The sequence below is a fragment of the Tachysurus fulvidraco genome, chromosome 9, assembly GCF_022655615.1.
Source record: "Tachysurus fulvidraco isolate hzauxx_2018 chromosome 9, HZAU_PFXX_2.0, whole genome shotgun sequence".
NCBI classification, from domain to species: Eukaryota; Metazoa; Chordata; class Actinopteri; order Siluriformes; family Bagridae; genus Tachysurus; species Tachysurus fulvidraco.
Window position 1 is genome coordinate 17,065,813 of NC_062526.1, and position 12,422 is coordinate 17,078,234.

The 12,422-nt window shown below is 35.0% G+C and overlaps 2 protein-coding genes across 2 annotated transcripts; both read left to right on the plus strand.

The window, feature by feature from the left end:
- Positions 1–77: 77 nt before the first annotated feature.
- On the plus strand, positions 78–934 carry LOC125145401 (polyubiquitin-like). The gene has a single exon (XM_047817955.1). The coding sequence runs from the start codon at positions 97–99 to the stop codon at positions 568–570; it is 474 nt and encodes a 157-aa protein (XP_047673911.1). The 5' UTR covers positions 78–96; the 3' UTR covers positions 571–934.
- Positions 935–3,552: 2,618 nt separating this feature from the next.
- Positions 3,553–4,387, plus strand: LOC113638785 (ubiquitin-like protein ISG15). The gene has a single exon (XM_047817956.1). It carries the CDS (start codon positions 3,573–3,575, stop codon positions 3,867–3,869), a length of 297 nt encoding a protein of 98 aa, XP_047673912.1. The 5' UTR covers positions 3,553–3,572; the 3' UTR covers positions 3,870–4,387.
- Positions 4,388–12,422: the final 8,035 nt, after the last annotated feature.

Below are 12,422 nucleotides of genomic sequence, written 5' to 3' on the forward strand. Positions count from 1 at the left end.
ATGATTGGTGCTCATAAGCTTTCATTAGCCTTGTAACTTAAGTGCAAAAAGTTCTTTAAATGATACTAATGCAAAGATCATTAAAAAGAGGATATTATGGAGCTCATCATCAAAGTCCTGAGTGGGGAAACAAAGACCGTGCAAGTGAATCCAGGTGACACGATTGGTGCACTCAAGCAAAAAGTCGCCCAAATCTTTAATGCAAGACCTTCACGGCTGAAGCTTTCTGTCACCAATGGGTGTGTCGTGCAGCTGGACAATGACCAGGAGACTGTGAGCAGTTATGGTCTGAGTTCAGGGGCCACGGTGATGCTGCTGATCTCCATGACTCCCGTGCCACTTCAAGTGTTTGTGAAGAATGAGAAGGGACAGATGAAGACATATGACATCACTGACGATGAAACTGTTGATCAGTTGATGAAAAAGGTACGCCAAAATGGAGGAGCACCAGAGGACCAGCAGCGGCTGATCTACAGCGGTCGACAGCTCGAATCTGGCAGGAAGCTGCAGGATTACGGCATTGTTTCTGGAAGCACCATTCATATGACCCTCCGTCTACGTGGAGGCTGATGGGCCAGAAACACTTGGAGATCATTTTAGCCTAAAAAATAATTTAATGTGATTCCTTTTGTAATGTCTGTTACTTTCTAATTGCACTAAATTTATTCTCATTTTCGGATAGTTTTTTTTTCAGTCATTTTCTGCAGTATTCTTTCTTATTCCAGTATTTCCAATATTCATTCAATTATATTACATTTGCTTGCTTCAACAGTTACATTTTTGCGTTTAGAATATTTAATTAGCACATAGTAGAAATAATTTAATTTAATATATATATTTTTTTTATTTTTATGTTAATTACTTGCTGTAATACTATAAAAGATTAAATTAAGTGTGATAGTTTATTTTGTTATGGGTCTTGTAAGTGAATTAATTTAATTTCAATTTAAATACATATATTTATTAAAATGTCTGAATTGCTTTGCCTTGATTTTTTTTTGTAAAGCTCTGGCAGTGACACAAGATAGATATTAGTTATAAAATTAGAATAGTAATGTTAATAAGCTGATTATAACTTATATATTTATGTAATATAAGATTGTATTATTACATTACATATTATAGCAATATGTTCCATTATAGTTATAACTAGTTACACTCTTACATTAGTTTACATATACTTTATTTTCTTTATCTAGAAACCTTATAAAGTCCAGGTTTATTACTCAGTGACATGAACTAACAGTAAGTACAGAATAATAAGACATACCATGTGTCCTAGTAAGTAAAGTTTAATCACCACAAGTTTAACAAACAGAAATCTCAGGAATTTTGAATTTTTTTCTGAATCGGAATTTCTGTAAAACTGTTTGCAGATTCTGTTGATTGTCAAAAGTGCCATACAAATAAAAATAAAATAAATCAAGCTGAATTGAATTTTAACAAACAGTACATATTCATAGTGATGTTTTAATTAAAATATAGAACACAGCTACATGTTTATATTGGTCTATATGAGCAAACATTAACATGTCTTAACAATATTTCTGGCTATATTAACATATTACATTAACAATAAATGTATTGTTTTATATAAACAAAAAGCTTGGACTGACACACCTGTGAAAGACTACCTGACAATAAATGAGTCATTAACATGAAGAATGTTTTTAAGAATAGGTGAACTAACCAGGAGCCACCCTTGAAGTTCTAACATGTAATTTTCCTGCCAACAACTGAAACAAAAAACTAAACTTGCATTATCAACTCGAAACTTGGGGTAGTCTTCTCAACTGCCAGTGCATTTCATGTTTACAGAGTTAAGTAAAGTCATCTTGGCTGCTCACACTGTGAAGAGTTTAAATTTAAATGAGTTTATAGCAGTGTCGGCTTTAGATCAGTAAATATACACACACTGTACTTGGTTAAATCTATAACACTGACCACACTAATCTCTGTTTTGAGCAGATAATCATCATCATTTGACTTATCACTTATGTTAGCTGACTTGCTAGTTGCTAAGCTACCTGCTATTGCCTGATATTGTTGCTTTGATGAGAATTGTCTACAAATGTTGACGTAGGAAAGAATTAATAGACATGAAGGCTTAACATAATAAAATATCCTATTTGTTTGCTCTGACAGAGTTTTTAAGAACTTACCTAAAAATGTTGTTATAGCGGTATATATTAGACCTCAGGATCACCACCAAAAACACACCATTTAAAACAACATTGTTTCTGTCTCATAAAAACTTATTGTGATGATTTATGCATTCATGCATAAAAGCATTATGCTGATATTGTCCTTGTAACTTCAGTACAAAATTTAAAACATTTCAACATTTCAAAATTGAAAACACAGGTCATTAAGAAGTGGATATGATGAAGCTCATCATCAATGTCCTGAGTGGGGAAACGTGGACATGAACCTGAACCCAAATGCCACAATGGGTGAACATAAGCAACAAACTGCCCCGATTTTTAAAGCAGATAATTGTCAGATAACTTCAGTACACCAAGTAATACTAGTAATATAAGTCCAGCACCACATAATAAACTAAATATATATAATTATCTGAAAAAAATCACCAGTATATACATATGTGTGTAGTATATTTATATACTGTATGTGGAACATTCCAGAAGGTGTGGCACGAGGAGATTAGCTCACTTTCTCGAGCCTTCAATTTACTCACGTCATTCCAATTATAATTCATTTATTTTCCCCTAAACTGAAACTTTTAATTCCTGCACCAAAGCACAGGAAACTTTCCAGAGTTTTTTTTTATTTTCAAAGGTTTTACTTACATAAGGATGCTGAATGGAAACAGAAAGTGACTATGAAGCTGAAAACAAATCCTAGCCAAAGGGGCGGGGTCTAATTTCATTCTGCTAGCTCATCTATATCTCCCATTGGTTAACTTGTAGATAAGGGGCGTGACTGTGGATCTGATGCCTGCTATTAGATTGCGGTCCTCTCTGGAAATGAGCCTCAGTTGGGTTAGGTTCTGAAAAAGGAAACAGAGCACAGATAAGTGCATCATTTACTCAAAGGTAGGTTATTCTTAATATCTTAAATTATGTGTACTTGAAAAAATAAATAGAAATTCTAAAAATGTTAAATATGTATTTTTTAGACAAATTTAGACAAGTCACTAACACAAAGTAAAAGACAGTAAAGCTGACTGACTTTTATTTGTGTGTTCAATAATAATTTATTATTAATTTAATGGTTTTATAGACCAAAATAGTTATTTTATAGGTTGTATAGATGCTTGGAGTGTGTTCTGTTTCTTCTGTTTAATGTTGATAAATCTAATTCTAATCTAATATAAAGTAAAGACTTAACATAACAATAATTATTATTATTTTAAATGCATACATAAAAATATAGAACTATTTGTGCAATGCTAAACAGTGCTAATAATCTTCCATTACTTGTTATTTACATTTGTCTCATAGCTTCAGTAAAAAGATCATGAAACTATATTTCTGGCTTATTGATGATATGTCAAGTAGAATATTATAATATATTTTATTTTACACACAGGTCATCAACAGGGGAAAACAATGGAACTCATCATCAAAGACATAAGTGGAACAATGCAGCTTGTGAATGTCCTGCCAAGTACCACCATTGGTGAACTGAAGCAGCATATTGCCCCTCACTTTGGGGCAAGAGCCTCACGCCTGAAGCTTTCAGCCCTCAGTGGTCAGATCCTGGACAATGACCAGATGACCGTGAGCCAATACAGTCTGAGTTCAGGATCCACCGTGATGCTCCTGATCTCCACAAGCCCCATGCCCTTTCAGGTGTTTGTGAAGAATGAGAAGGGACAGATGAGGACGTACAACATCACTGATTAAGAGACCGTTGATCAGTTGATGATGAATATCTACCAGAAAGAGCGAACACCAGTGGACCAGCAGCGGCTGATCTACAATGGCCAACAGCTCCAGTGTGGCAATAAACTGCAGGATTATGGCATTGGTCCAGAAAGTACCATTTTTATGACCCTCCGTCTTCGTGGAGGCTAATGAGACAAAAACACGTGGACATAATTTTTGTCCTATTTAACACCACAGAACAAAATATTAAAATAATAATGATAATAATATTAGTAAAAGTACTGTGTATGTTGCATGACTGATTCAGATACAGTCAGCTCATTCTCATATTTAACCCCCAAGTAATCACATCTGGACACCTATTTAATTCTCCTTCCTGACACACTTCTGCAGACGCTTTAAACACACACGTAGAAAATGATCTTATAGTCAAATTTATTTATTGATTTATTTATTGTTATTATTTATTATTTAATGACACCTGTATAACCATCTTTATAATATACATAATAATCTACCTTGTTGTTTAGTAATAAGACCAAAACATACTTTTGATTTAAGTGGAAAATGCTGTAACTTAAATATTGTACTCTTGCTTTTTGGTGTATTTTCTTACTGATAAATTCAAATAAAAATAATAATAACAATAATATATACATGACCCCATTATGAGATTTTGTGATTAGTGAAAGAAGTTTTATTGAACATTTAGGAATGTACACAATTTATAGAATATATTATTTTGTCTTGGTCAGCACATAAAGACACAGTTACTTGTTTCTTGTAATAATGATAAATCAAACAAATATAAATATGACAATCACAAATGACATAAAATCAGTTAATTGATCAGAAATATTTTGCTTTCATCTCTCTCTCTCTCTCTCTCTCTATCTGACACACACACACACACACACACACACACACACACACACACACACACACACACACACACACACACACACACACACACACTCAATCACACACTGACATCTGCTGGACACTAAAAGACTCTTACAATTCTTTGTCAGCTACAATTGTAAACTTGAGTGAGTGTTTGGTGTAAAATAGAGCAGAAATTTTCACACAAATGTAATTTCTTTGATCTATTATGCATTTCAAGATGAAGCAAGTACATTTCCCAGATCTGTGTCATTTAACTGCAGATTTTATAATATTATTATTATAATTAAGTGGAGATGTATACATTTATTCCACATATTGAATGTTCCAGAAACTTTTGTTCTCCAAAAACATGCCAGTTGTCCTGAATCCATCACTACAGTAAACACACAGGACTTCCCCTTAGCAGCCAGTAACGAAGCACTCAGAGATCTGGTCTTTCATGAGGAGTACCTGTGTGAGTCTGTGTCTTGAAACCGCAGTAAAATGCAGTGTGTGAGAGCTTTAATGTTTGTGCTGGTTGTGTCATATTCAGTGGGAGAAATTAGTTTTAAACAAGTTAAACATTTTTCAGTTTTAAACAATTTATACAATTATTCACTTGACATGTAGACAAGATTTTAACTCAACAAAACTGCACAGAACAATAAGTGGAACAACGCAGCTTGTGAATGTGCTGCCAAGTACCACCATTGGTGAACTGAAGTAGAATATTGCCCCTCACTTTGAGGCAAGAGCCTCACGCCTGAAGCTTTCAGCCCTCAGTGGTCAGATCCTGGACAATGACCAGATGACCGTGAACCAATACAGTCTGAGTTATTTATTTATTCCACATATTGAATGTACCAGATACTTTTGTTCTCCAAAAACATGCCAGTTGTCCTGAATCCATCACTACAGTACAGTCTGTGAGTCTGTGCAGAATTTCAGCTAGCTCTAATGTACAAATGCACTGGTTTTATTTTTCCTCCTAAAACATGTCAGTATGTTTATTAAGGTAAAGTCCATATGTACAACATTCAGATTCATGTCATCTATCTTCTATGTGTTTGGGTTTGTTTAGATTTTTTGTATTTATGGAGTCCAGTGGGGTTTAATGTGGTGTTACGTCACTCTCAGGAGAATCTAAACAATCAAAACAACTCAAACTGTTTTACTGATGAAACCAACACAATGTGAATACATTATTAATAGGGTTTATAGTAACCACAGAATATCAATAGAACATCATATAATATTTAAAGAACTACGAAATTGAATATATTATCACAAAATCTCTATTAACTGAATTCAGCAGCTGCATTTATACTTACACTGAGTTTATAACATTAAGTTTTTTTTTTATCTTATCTCAGTACTTTTACTTTTAACTTTGTAGTACATAAAGTTAAATTAATGTCTATTACATCCTCCACTGGGTCTTTCTGTAAAGATCTTAAAATAGTTTATGGTTCACTGAATTCTATTAAGATAAGAAGTGTATAAAAAACTGGGGCACGGTGGCTTAGTGGTTAGCACGTTTGCCTCACACCTCCAGGGTTGGTGGTTCGATTCCCGCCTCCGCCTTGTGTGTGTGGAGTTTGCATGTTCTCCCCCTGCCTCGGGGGTTTCCTCCGTGTACTCCGCTTTCCTCCCCAGTCCAAAGACATGTATGGTAGGTTGATTGGCATCTCTGGAAAAATTGTCCGTAGTGTGTGATTGCGTGAGTGAATGAGAGTTTGTGTGTGTGCCCTGCGATGGGTTGGCACTCCGTCCAGGGTGTATCCTGCCTTGATGCCCTATGACGCATGAGATGCTCCTCATGCTCCTCATGACCCGAGAGGTTCGAATAAGCGGTAGAAAATAAGTGAGACGAGTGAGTGTATAAAAAAACAACTCTTATACTGAATAAAGTCATTAGTCACAATTCAACACACTACGCTGTAGGTTAAATAGAACATGTAAATTGTCCAATGGGAAAGAAAATTTTTGCATGCAGAAGTAATCAAATCTATTAACTGTATCCCCATGTCTTATGTTTAATATTAAAATCTCCTAAAAGTTTAATATGTTTAATATTAAAATCTCCTAAAAGTAAAACCTGTGTGAGAAATTACAGACTGCCTCAATCCAGATTCTAAGGTAAATGTCAGAACAAGCTCAATCCCAAAACCAACCCCTGTTCAAGTCAAGAAGCTTTTATTGTCATTTCAACCTGTTGCAGGACACAGAGACAACGTTTCTCCAGGACCATGGTGCTACATGAAACAAAGACAGAGCTAAAGACTTAGTAATTAGTCCTCGCCACATAAAGTGCATCTGTGCAAACAGTGCAAGACAAAAGACAAAAGGCCTTGCAGATGCAGTGTGTTGTTTAAATGTACATGATAGAGGGAAGAGAAACTCCAATGATCTTCTCAGCTGTCCTCACTATCTGCTGCAGGGTCTTGTGATCTGAGATCCCAAACCAGACAGTGATGCAGCTGCTCAGAATGCTCTCAATGGTCCTTCTGTAGAACGTAGTCAGGACTGAGGGAGGAAGATGGGCTTATCTCAGCTTTCATAAGAAGTAGAGACACTGTTGGGCTTTATTGGTGATGGAGCTGGTGTTGAGTGACCAGGTAAAATTCTCCACTAGGTATTGACTCTTGACAATCTCTACAGGTGATCTGTCGATGTTCAGTGGAGAGTTGTTATTAATCTAATAATCTAATCAGACACCTTCATTAAAAAACATTTACAGTTGCATTTTGGTCATCTGGCGGAAGACTTTATCCAAAGTGATTTAAAGAAATCCTTTTAAAGTCTCTATGAATGAATCCATCCTGATACTGATCTGATATGTAAGATGGAGGTTGTCCATTTTTGGCTTTGTAGGCCAGCATCAGTGCTTGGAATCTGATGCGTGCAGCTACAGGAAGCAAGTGAAGGGAGTGCAGCAGGTGGGTGATGTGGGAGGTTATTTTGGAACATCTGAAGAGGTCGAATTGTGTCAGCAGAGAACAGTGACAAATCAAGCACTTTGGTGGCCTGTGTGTGATCGAAGGGGAGATCAGCAAGTTGTCCACAGAGATCACTCTCCAGGCCTGAGGATGAATCACCTGAGATGATCATCAATTCTCCCTCAAGTATTGTTAGTCCCCTCCTCTGGTTCAGTTGCTCTAGAACATCTTCAGTCCCCAATCAGAAAGACAAGATGAATTACAGGAAGTCACACAGAGTTTTTTGTGAACAAAATAATCAGGAAATCAGGAATAATGATAAACTTCTTTGGGTGCTGGGTTGGTGTAAAGGGGAATGAGGAGGATGACCATCTGGATAAAGAAAAGATTTGAAATCACCAGAAAGGTGTCAGTGACTAAAACAGGGCTTATGAGACAATGAAATTAAAGCTATATATTTGTTCAGGAATATGTCGTTGCAGAGAGAATTAAATGCAGAAATAAGAAAAAATGTTATTGTCACCTACAGTATGAATGCGTATTGGGCATTCAGCATTAAAACAAAGTCTGCACAAAACAGAGAAACCTGAAACGTAATGGTGTTGAATGTGGACACCCAGAAACAGTTGTACATATCCTTCTGGACTGTGGTGCATATACTGTAAATACCAGACCAATCAAGAATATTTGAATATATGAATATATATATTTAATTGATAAAATATCAAATATTCTTAAAGTCTCACTCACTCATTTTCTACCGCTTATCCGAACTTCTCGGGTCACGGGGAGCCTGTGCCTATCTCAGGCGTCATCGGGCATCAAGGCAGGATACACCCTGGACGGAGTGCCAACCCATCGCAGGGCACACACATACTCTTATTCACTCACACACTACGGACAATTTTCCAGAGATGCCAATCAACCTACCATGCATGTCTTTGGACCGGGGGAGGAAAACGGAGTACCAGGAGGAAACCCCAGAGGCACGGGGAGAACATGCAAACTCCACACACACAAGGCGGAGGTGTGAGGCGAACGTGCTAACCATTAAGCCACCGTTCTAACCACTAAGATTCTTAAAGTCAATTCTAAAATTAGTTATTCAATACATACGACTCGTGATTTTTGTGCATGAAATATTTTTTTTTAATATTTTTTGTGAGTGTGTTGATATATGATGTGGTCTTATAAACTTAAGTAATGAGTAATGCAGGGCTTGAATCGGACTGAAGAGATTTAATCACTGTAGCAGTTAATTACTGGTTAACTGATGGGACATGAAAAAAAAAAGGAAAATAAATCTCACACCTTACTGGAAAAAAGATTTATTGAAGCAGCAGAGTGAATCCTTGTTGCAGACCGAACTAACAAATACTGGGAAGAAATGTACTGTAACCTGTAGCTTAGAGGAAAAACTCAACCAAAAGCTACAGTACACAGAAATAACAATAGACTGACGTGATGTTAATAAGAACACACGTTTAGGAGAATCTTTTGCATTACCTGCTAGTCTTTTGGTCCTAATAAAAAGATAAATAACCAAAAGAAGTATATCAATCTTATAAAAAACCTGAACCTCCACTAGGTGTTGTAGCCTGATTAACTTTACAGTAGCTTATCACTGCTTACTGCACTGTCATTATTTCTGAAGTCTTCTGTCCTTTAGAGTGTTTCTGTGCATCTGTCTGATACTTATAGAGTTTAGAGTATGAAATATCAATATAATATTTTAGAATACTTTCTACTCTACTGTAGAGCTACTCCACCTAACACTACGCTCTTACTGTCATAACGGTTTTGAATGGCTTCATATCCTTCATAGTTGGAAAATCTGCATTTTACCCAAGATAAAAGCCTAAATAAACTATAATAACTGAAAGAAATTTAAATTGGAGATCTAGATACTTGATATGTATCTAAAAAATAAAAAAATCCATCCTTGTTTATCTATAAATTGATATTTCATGTATAACATTTTTTATATTGTTTCACATATATAGAAATGTCTTCAAGTAACATGATTTTTGTCATGTTTTTTATACACATAATTTTTTTCCTTTTTTGTTCTACACTGTAAAAAATTTGGAGTGGGATTTACTTGAAAAAAGCTTGGAAAGTTTTTTCACTCAGAAAAGGCTAGTAAATGTACAAATATTTGCCAAGTAAAAGCCTAAACATAATTAAGTTTAATTAGACATTTTTAAGTTTTTAATTGTTAAGTTTACTTGGGAATTCCCAGTTAATTTTATTGACTTTTTGTTTGTTACTTAAGTAATGCTTATAAATATATGATGATTTATTGCATTTTTTTACACAAGAGGCCTAGTTATCCTTTTTAGTTATCCTGAGTAACCTTTACTTTAAATGTTCTTTAAACATTATCTAACATAATTTGTGATGCATCATAACTGATGTCTTCAATAAAACACAGACAGACATTTTCCTTGAGTACTTTTATTAAAGAAATGATCAAACCAATGGACAAACTATGTGAAACAGTTCAGTACAACTTTAGCTTAACAAGTCTTTTGTGGACTTTCTCACTTAAAAAAACAATTAGCAAATACAAAAATGAACTTGAATGGTAAGAAATGTTAATCAGTTAGGTAGATTTGCCTGAACACATACACTGCATCACTATTGTATAGGTTCAATAGAACGTATAATCTCTGTTTCTCATGATTAAAATGCATCAAATGTTTATCAATTTTATCAATATGAGAAAACAGTGTACACTCTTAACCTGAATTAGTTGACATTACTAGAAATTTGTGAAGGAACCCGTTGAACTAAACCATTTTAGTTTTTACACAGGATAAAAATAAACAAGTTGTCTGAACATAGAATCTTAAGTCATGCGATGGACAAATCATGTTTACATTAGTAGTCTTTACTAAAATTCATTAGTTCACATTACTAATGTTTGAGCATATGTTTTATAAAATAACTATTAAGTTAAACAAATTATTTTATGTAGAAATAAATGTTATAATTAAGCAAAGTCTTATCATTTAAATTACACTACTTAAATGAGATTTTATCTATTAATTTAATAAGAAATTAAACAATAATACATTTTTTTTGTTCACAAAAAACAGGTAACACTACAATGTACTCAAGTTCACAATGTTAACAATACAGTGTTTCGAGGAAAATACATTCTTCAACAAGAAGAATATGGGGTCAGAATTGTTTCGTTATTCTGAATAAATACACTATGATCCACAAATAAATATAAAGAGTTTCACAAATATTTTTACAAATTTCACAAAAAGAAATGAAATTCACAAATAAATAAAATGGGATTTGCAAATAAAAAAAAATTATAAATTGTATTTATTTGCGAATTGCTTCCTGCTCATTTGTGAATCACTGCACGCATTGTGAATCGCGTTCTGTGCATTTGTGGATTGAAACATTTCTAACGTCAAGACGTGCAAGAATCCACAAATAGGTGGACTCCGCCCACCGTCTACTCCAGCCAATCACGTTCTGATTTACTCGCTCTTCACACTACCCCTGGACCCATTGATGATGCTGAAATCGTTTCCAAAGAAAGCAGAATTGAACTAACCCTTAGTGCTGGCTACAATCCATACAGGGTTACCAGATTGGGCTCGAATCTGCGACAGATGTTTTTTATTGTAAATCGTATTTTGCAGTACATATTACACTGTGATAGTGCGAGTAAATCAGAACGTGATTGGTTTGAGGTAGACCGTGCCACGATTGGTCAGCGCCACGAGACCGTTGTCCGATTGGCTGGAGTAGACGGTGGGCGGAGTCCACCTATTTGTGGATTCTTGTGCACGTCTTGACGTTAGAAATGTTTCAAATCCACAAATGCACAGAACGCGATTCACAAATGAGCAGGAAGCAATTCGCAAATAAATACAATTTATAAATATTTTTTTATTTGCAAATCCCATTTTATTTATTTGTGAATTTCATTTCTTTTTGTGAAATTTGTAAAAATATTTGTGAAACTCTTTATATTTATTTGTGTATCATAGTGTATTTATTCAGAATAACGAAACAATTCTGACCCCATAAAGAATCTTAGAAAAGTGGAACTTAAGTGCATCAATTTAGTTAAATGTGCACAGACAATCTTGATGTAGGCAAGGAAGTGGTACAGTTCTGCTGTAGCTTCCATGTTTTTCCATCACTTTCACTGTAAAACGTTAATGAACATATGCAAATGACTACATATTTTAAGCAGTTTAAGTTGCTATTAGAAGCAAACAAATAATAATAAGAGAAACTTTAAGAAGCACATTTTTGAACGGTTATTTTTATACACCCGAGACATATGCTAGCATTAGCGACAAGCACATGTACATGCATACACGCTTATATGCACCGACGAAAATTTTTTTTACCTGAGACATATGCTAGCCTTAGCGAAAAGCACGTGTACATGCATACACGCTTATATGCACCGACAACAAAATCACCTGAGACATATGCTAGCGTTAGCGACAAGCACATGTACGTGCATACACGCTTATATGAGTCGACAGAAAAATCACCTGAGACATATGCTAGCGTTAGCGACAAGCACATGTACATGCATACACGCTTATATGAACCGACAGGAAAAAAAAATTATGCCAGCAAAATACTCATAGTAACATGAGCTATTTCTGTCAGGTCAGAAATAGCTCATGTTACTGTGAACGGACAGAAAATGAGAAGAAGAAAAAACTAGCATCAATCAACACATTTACACTAAGTCAACTTA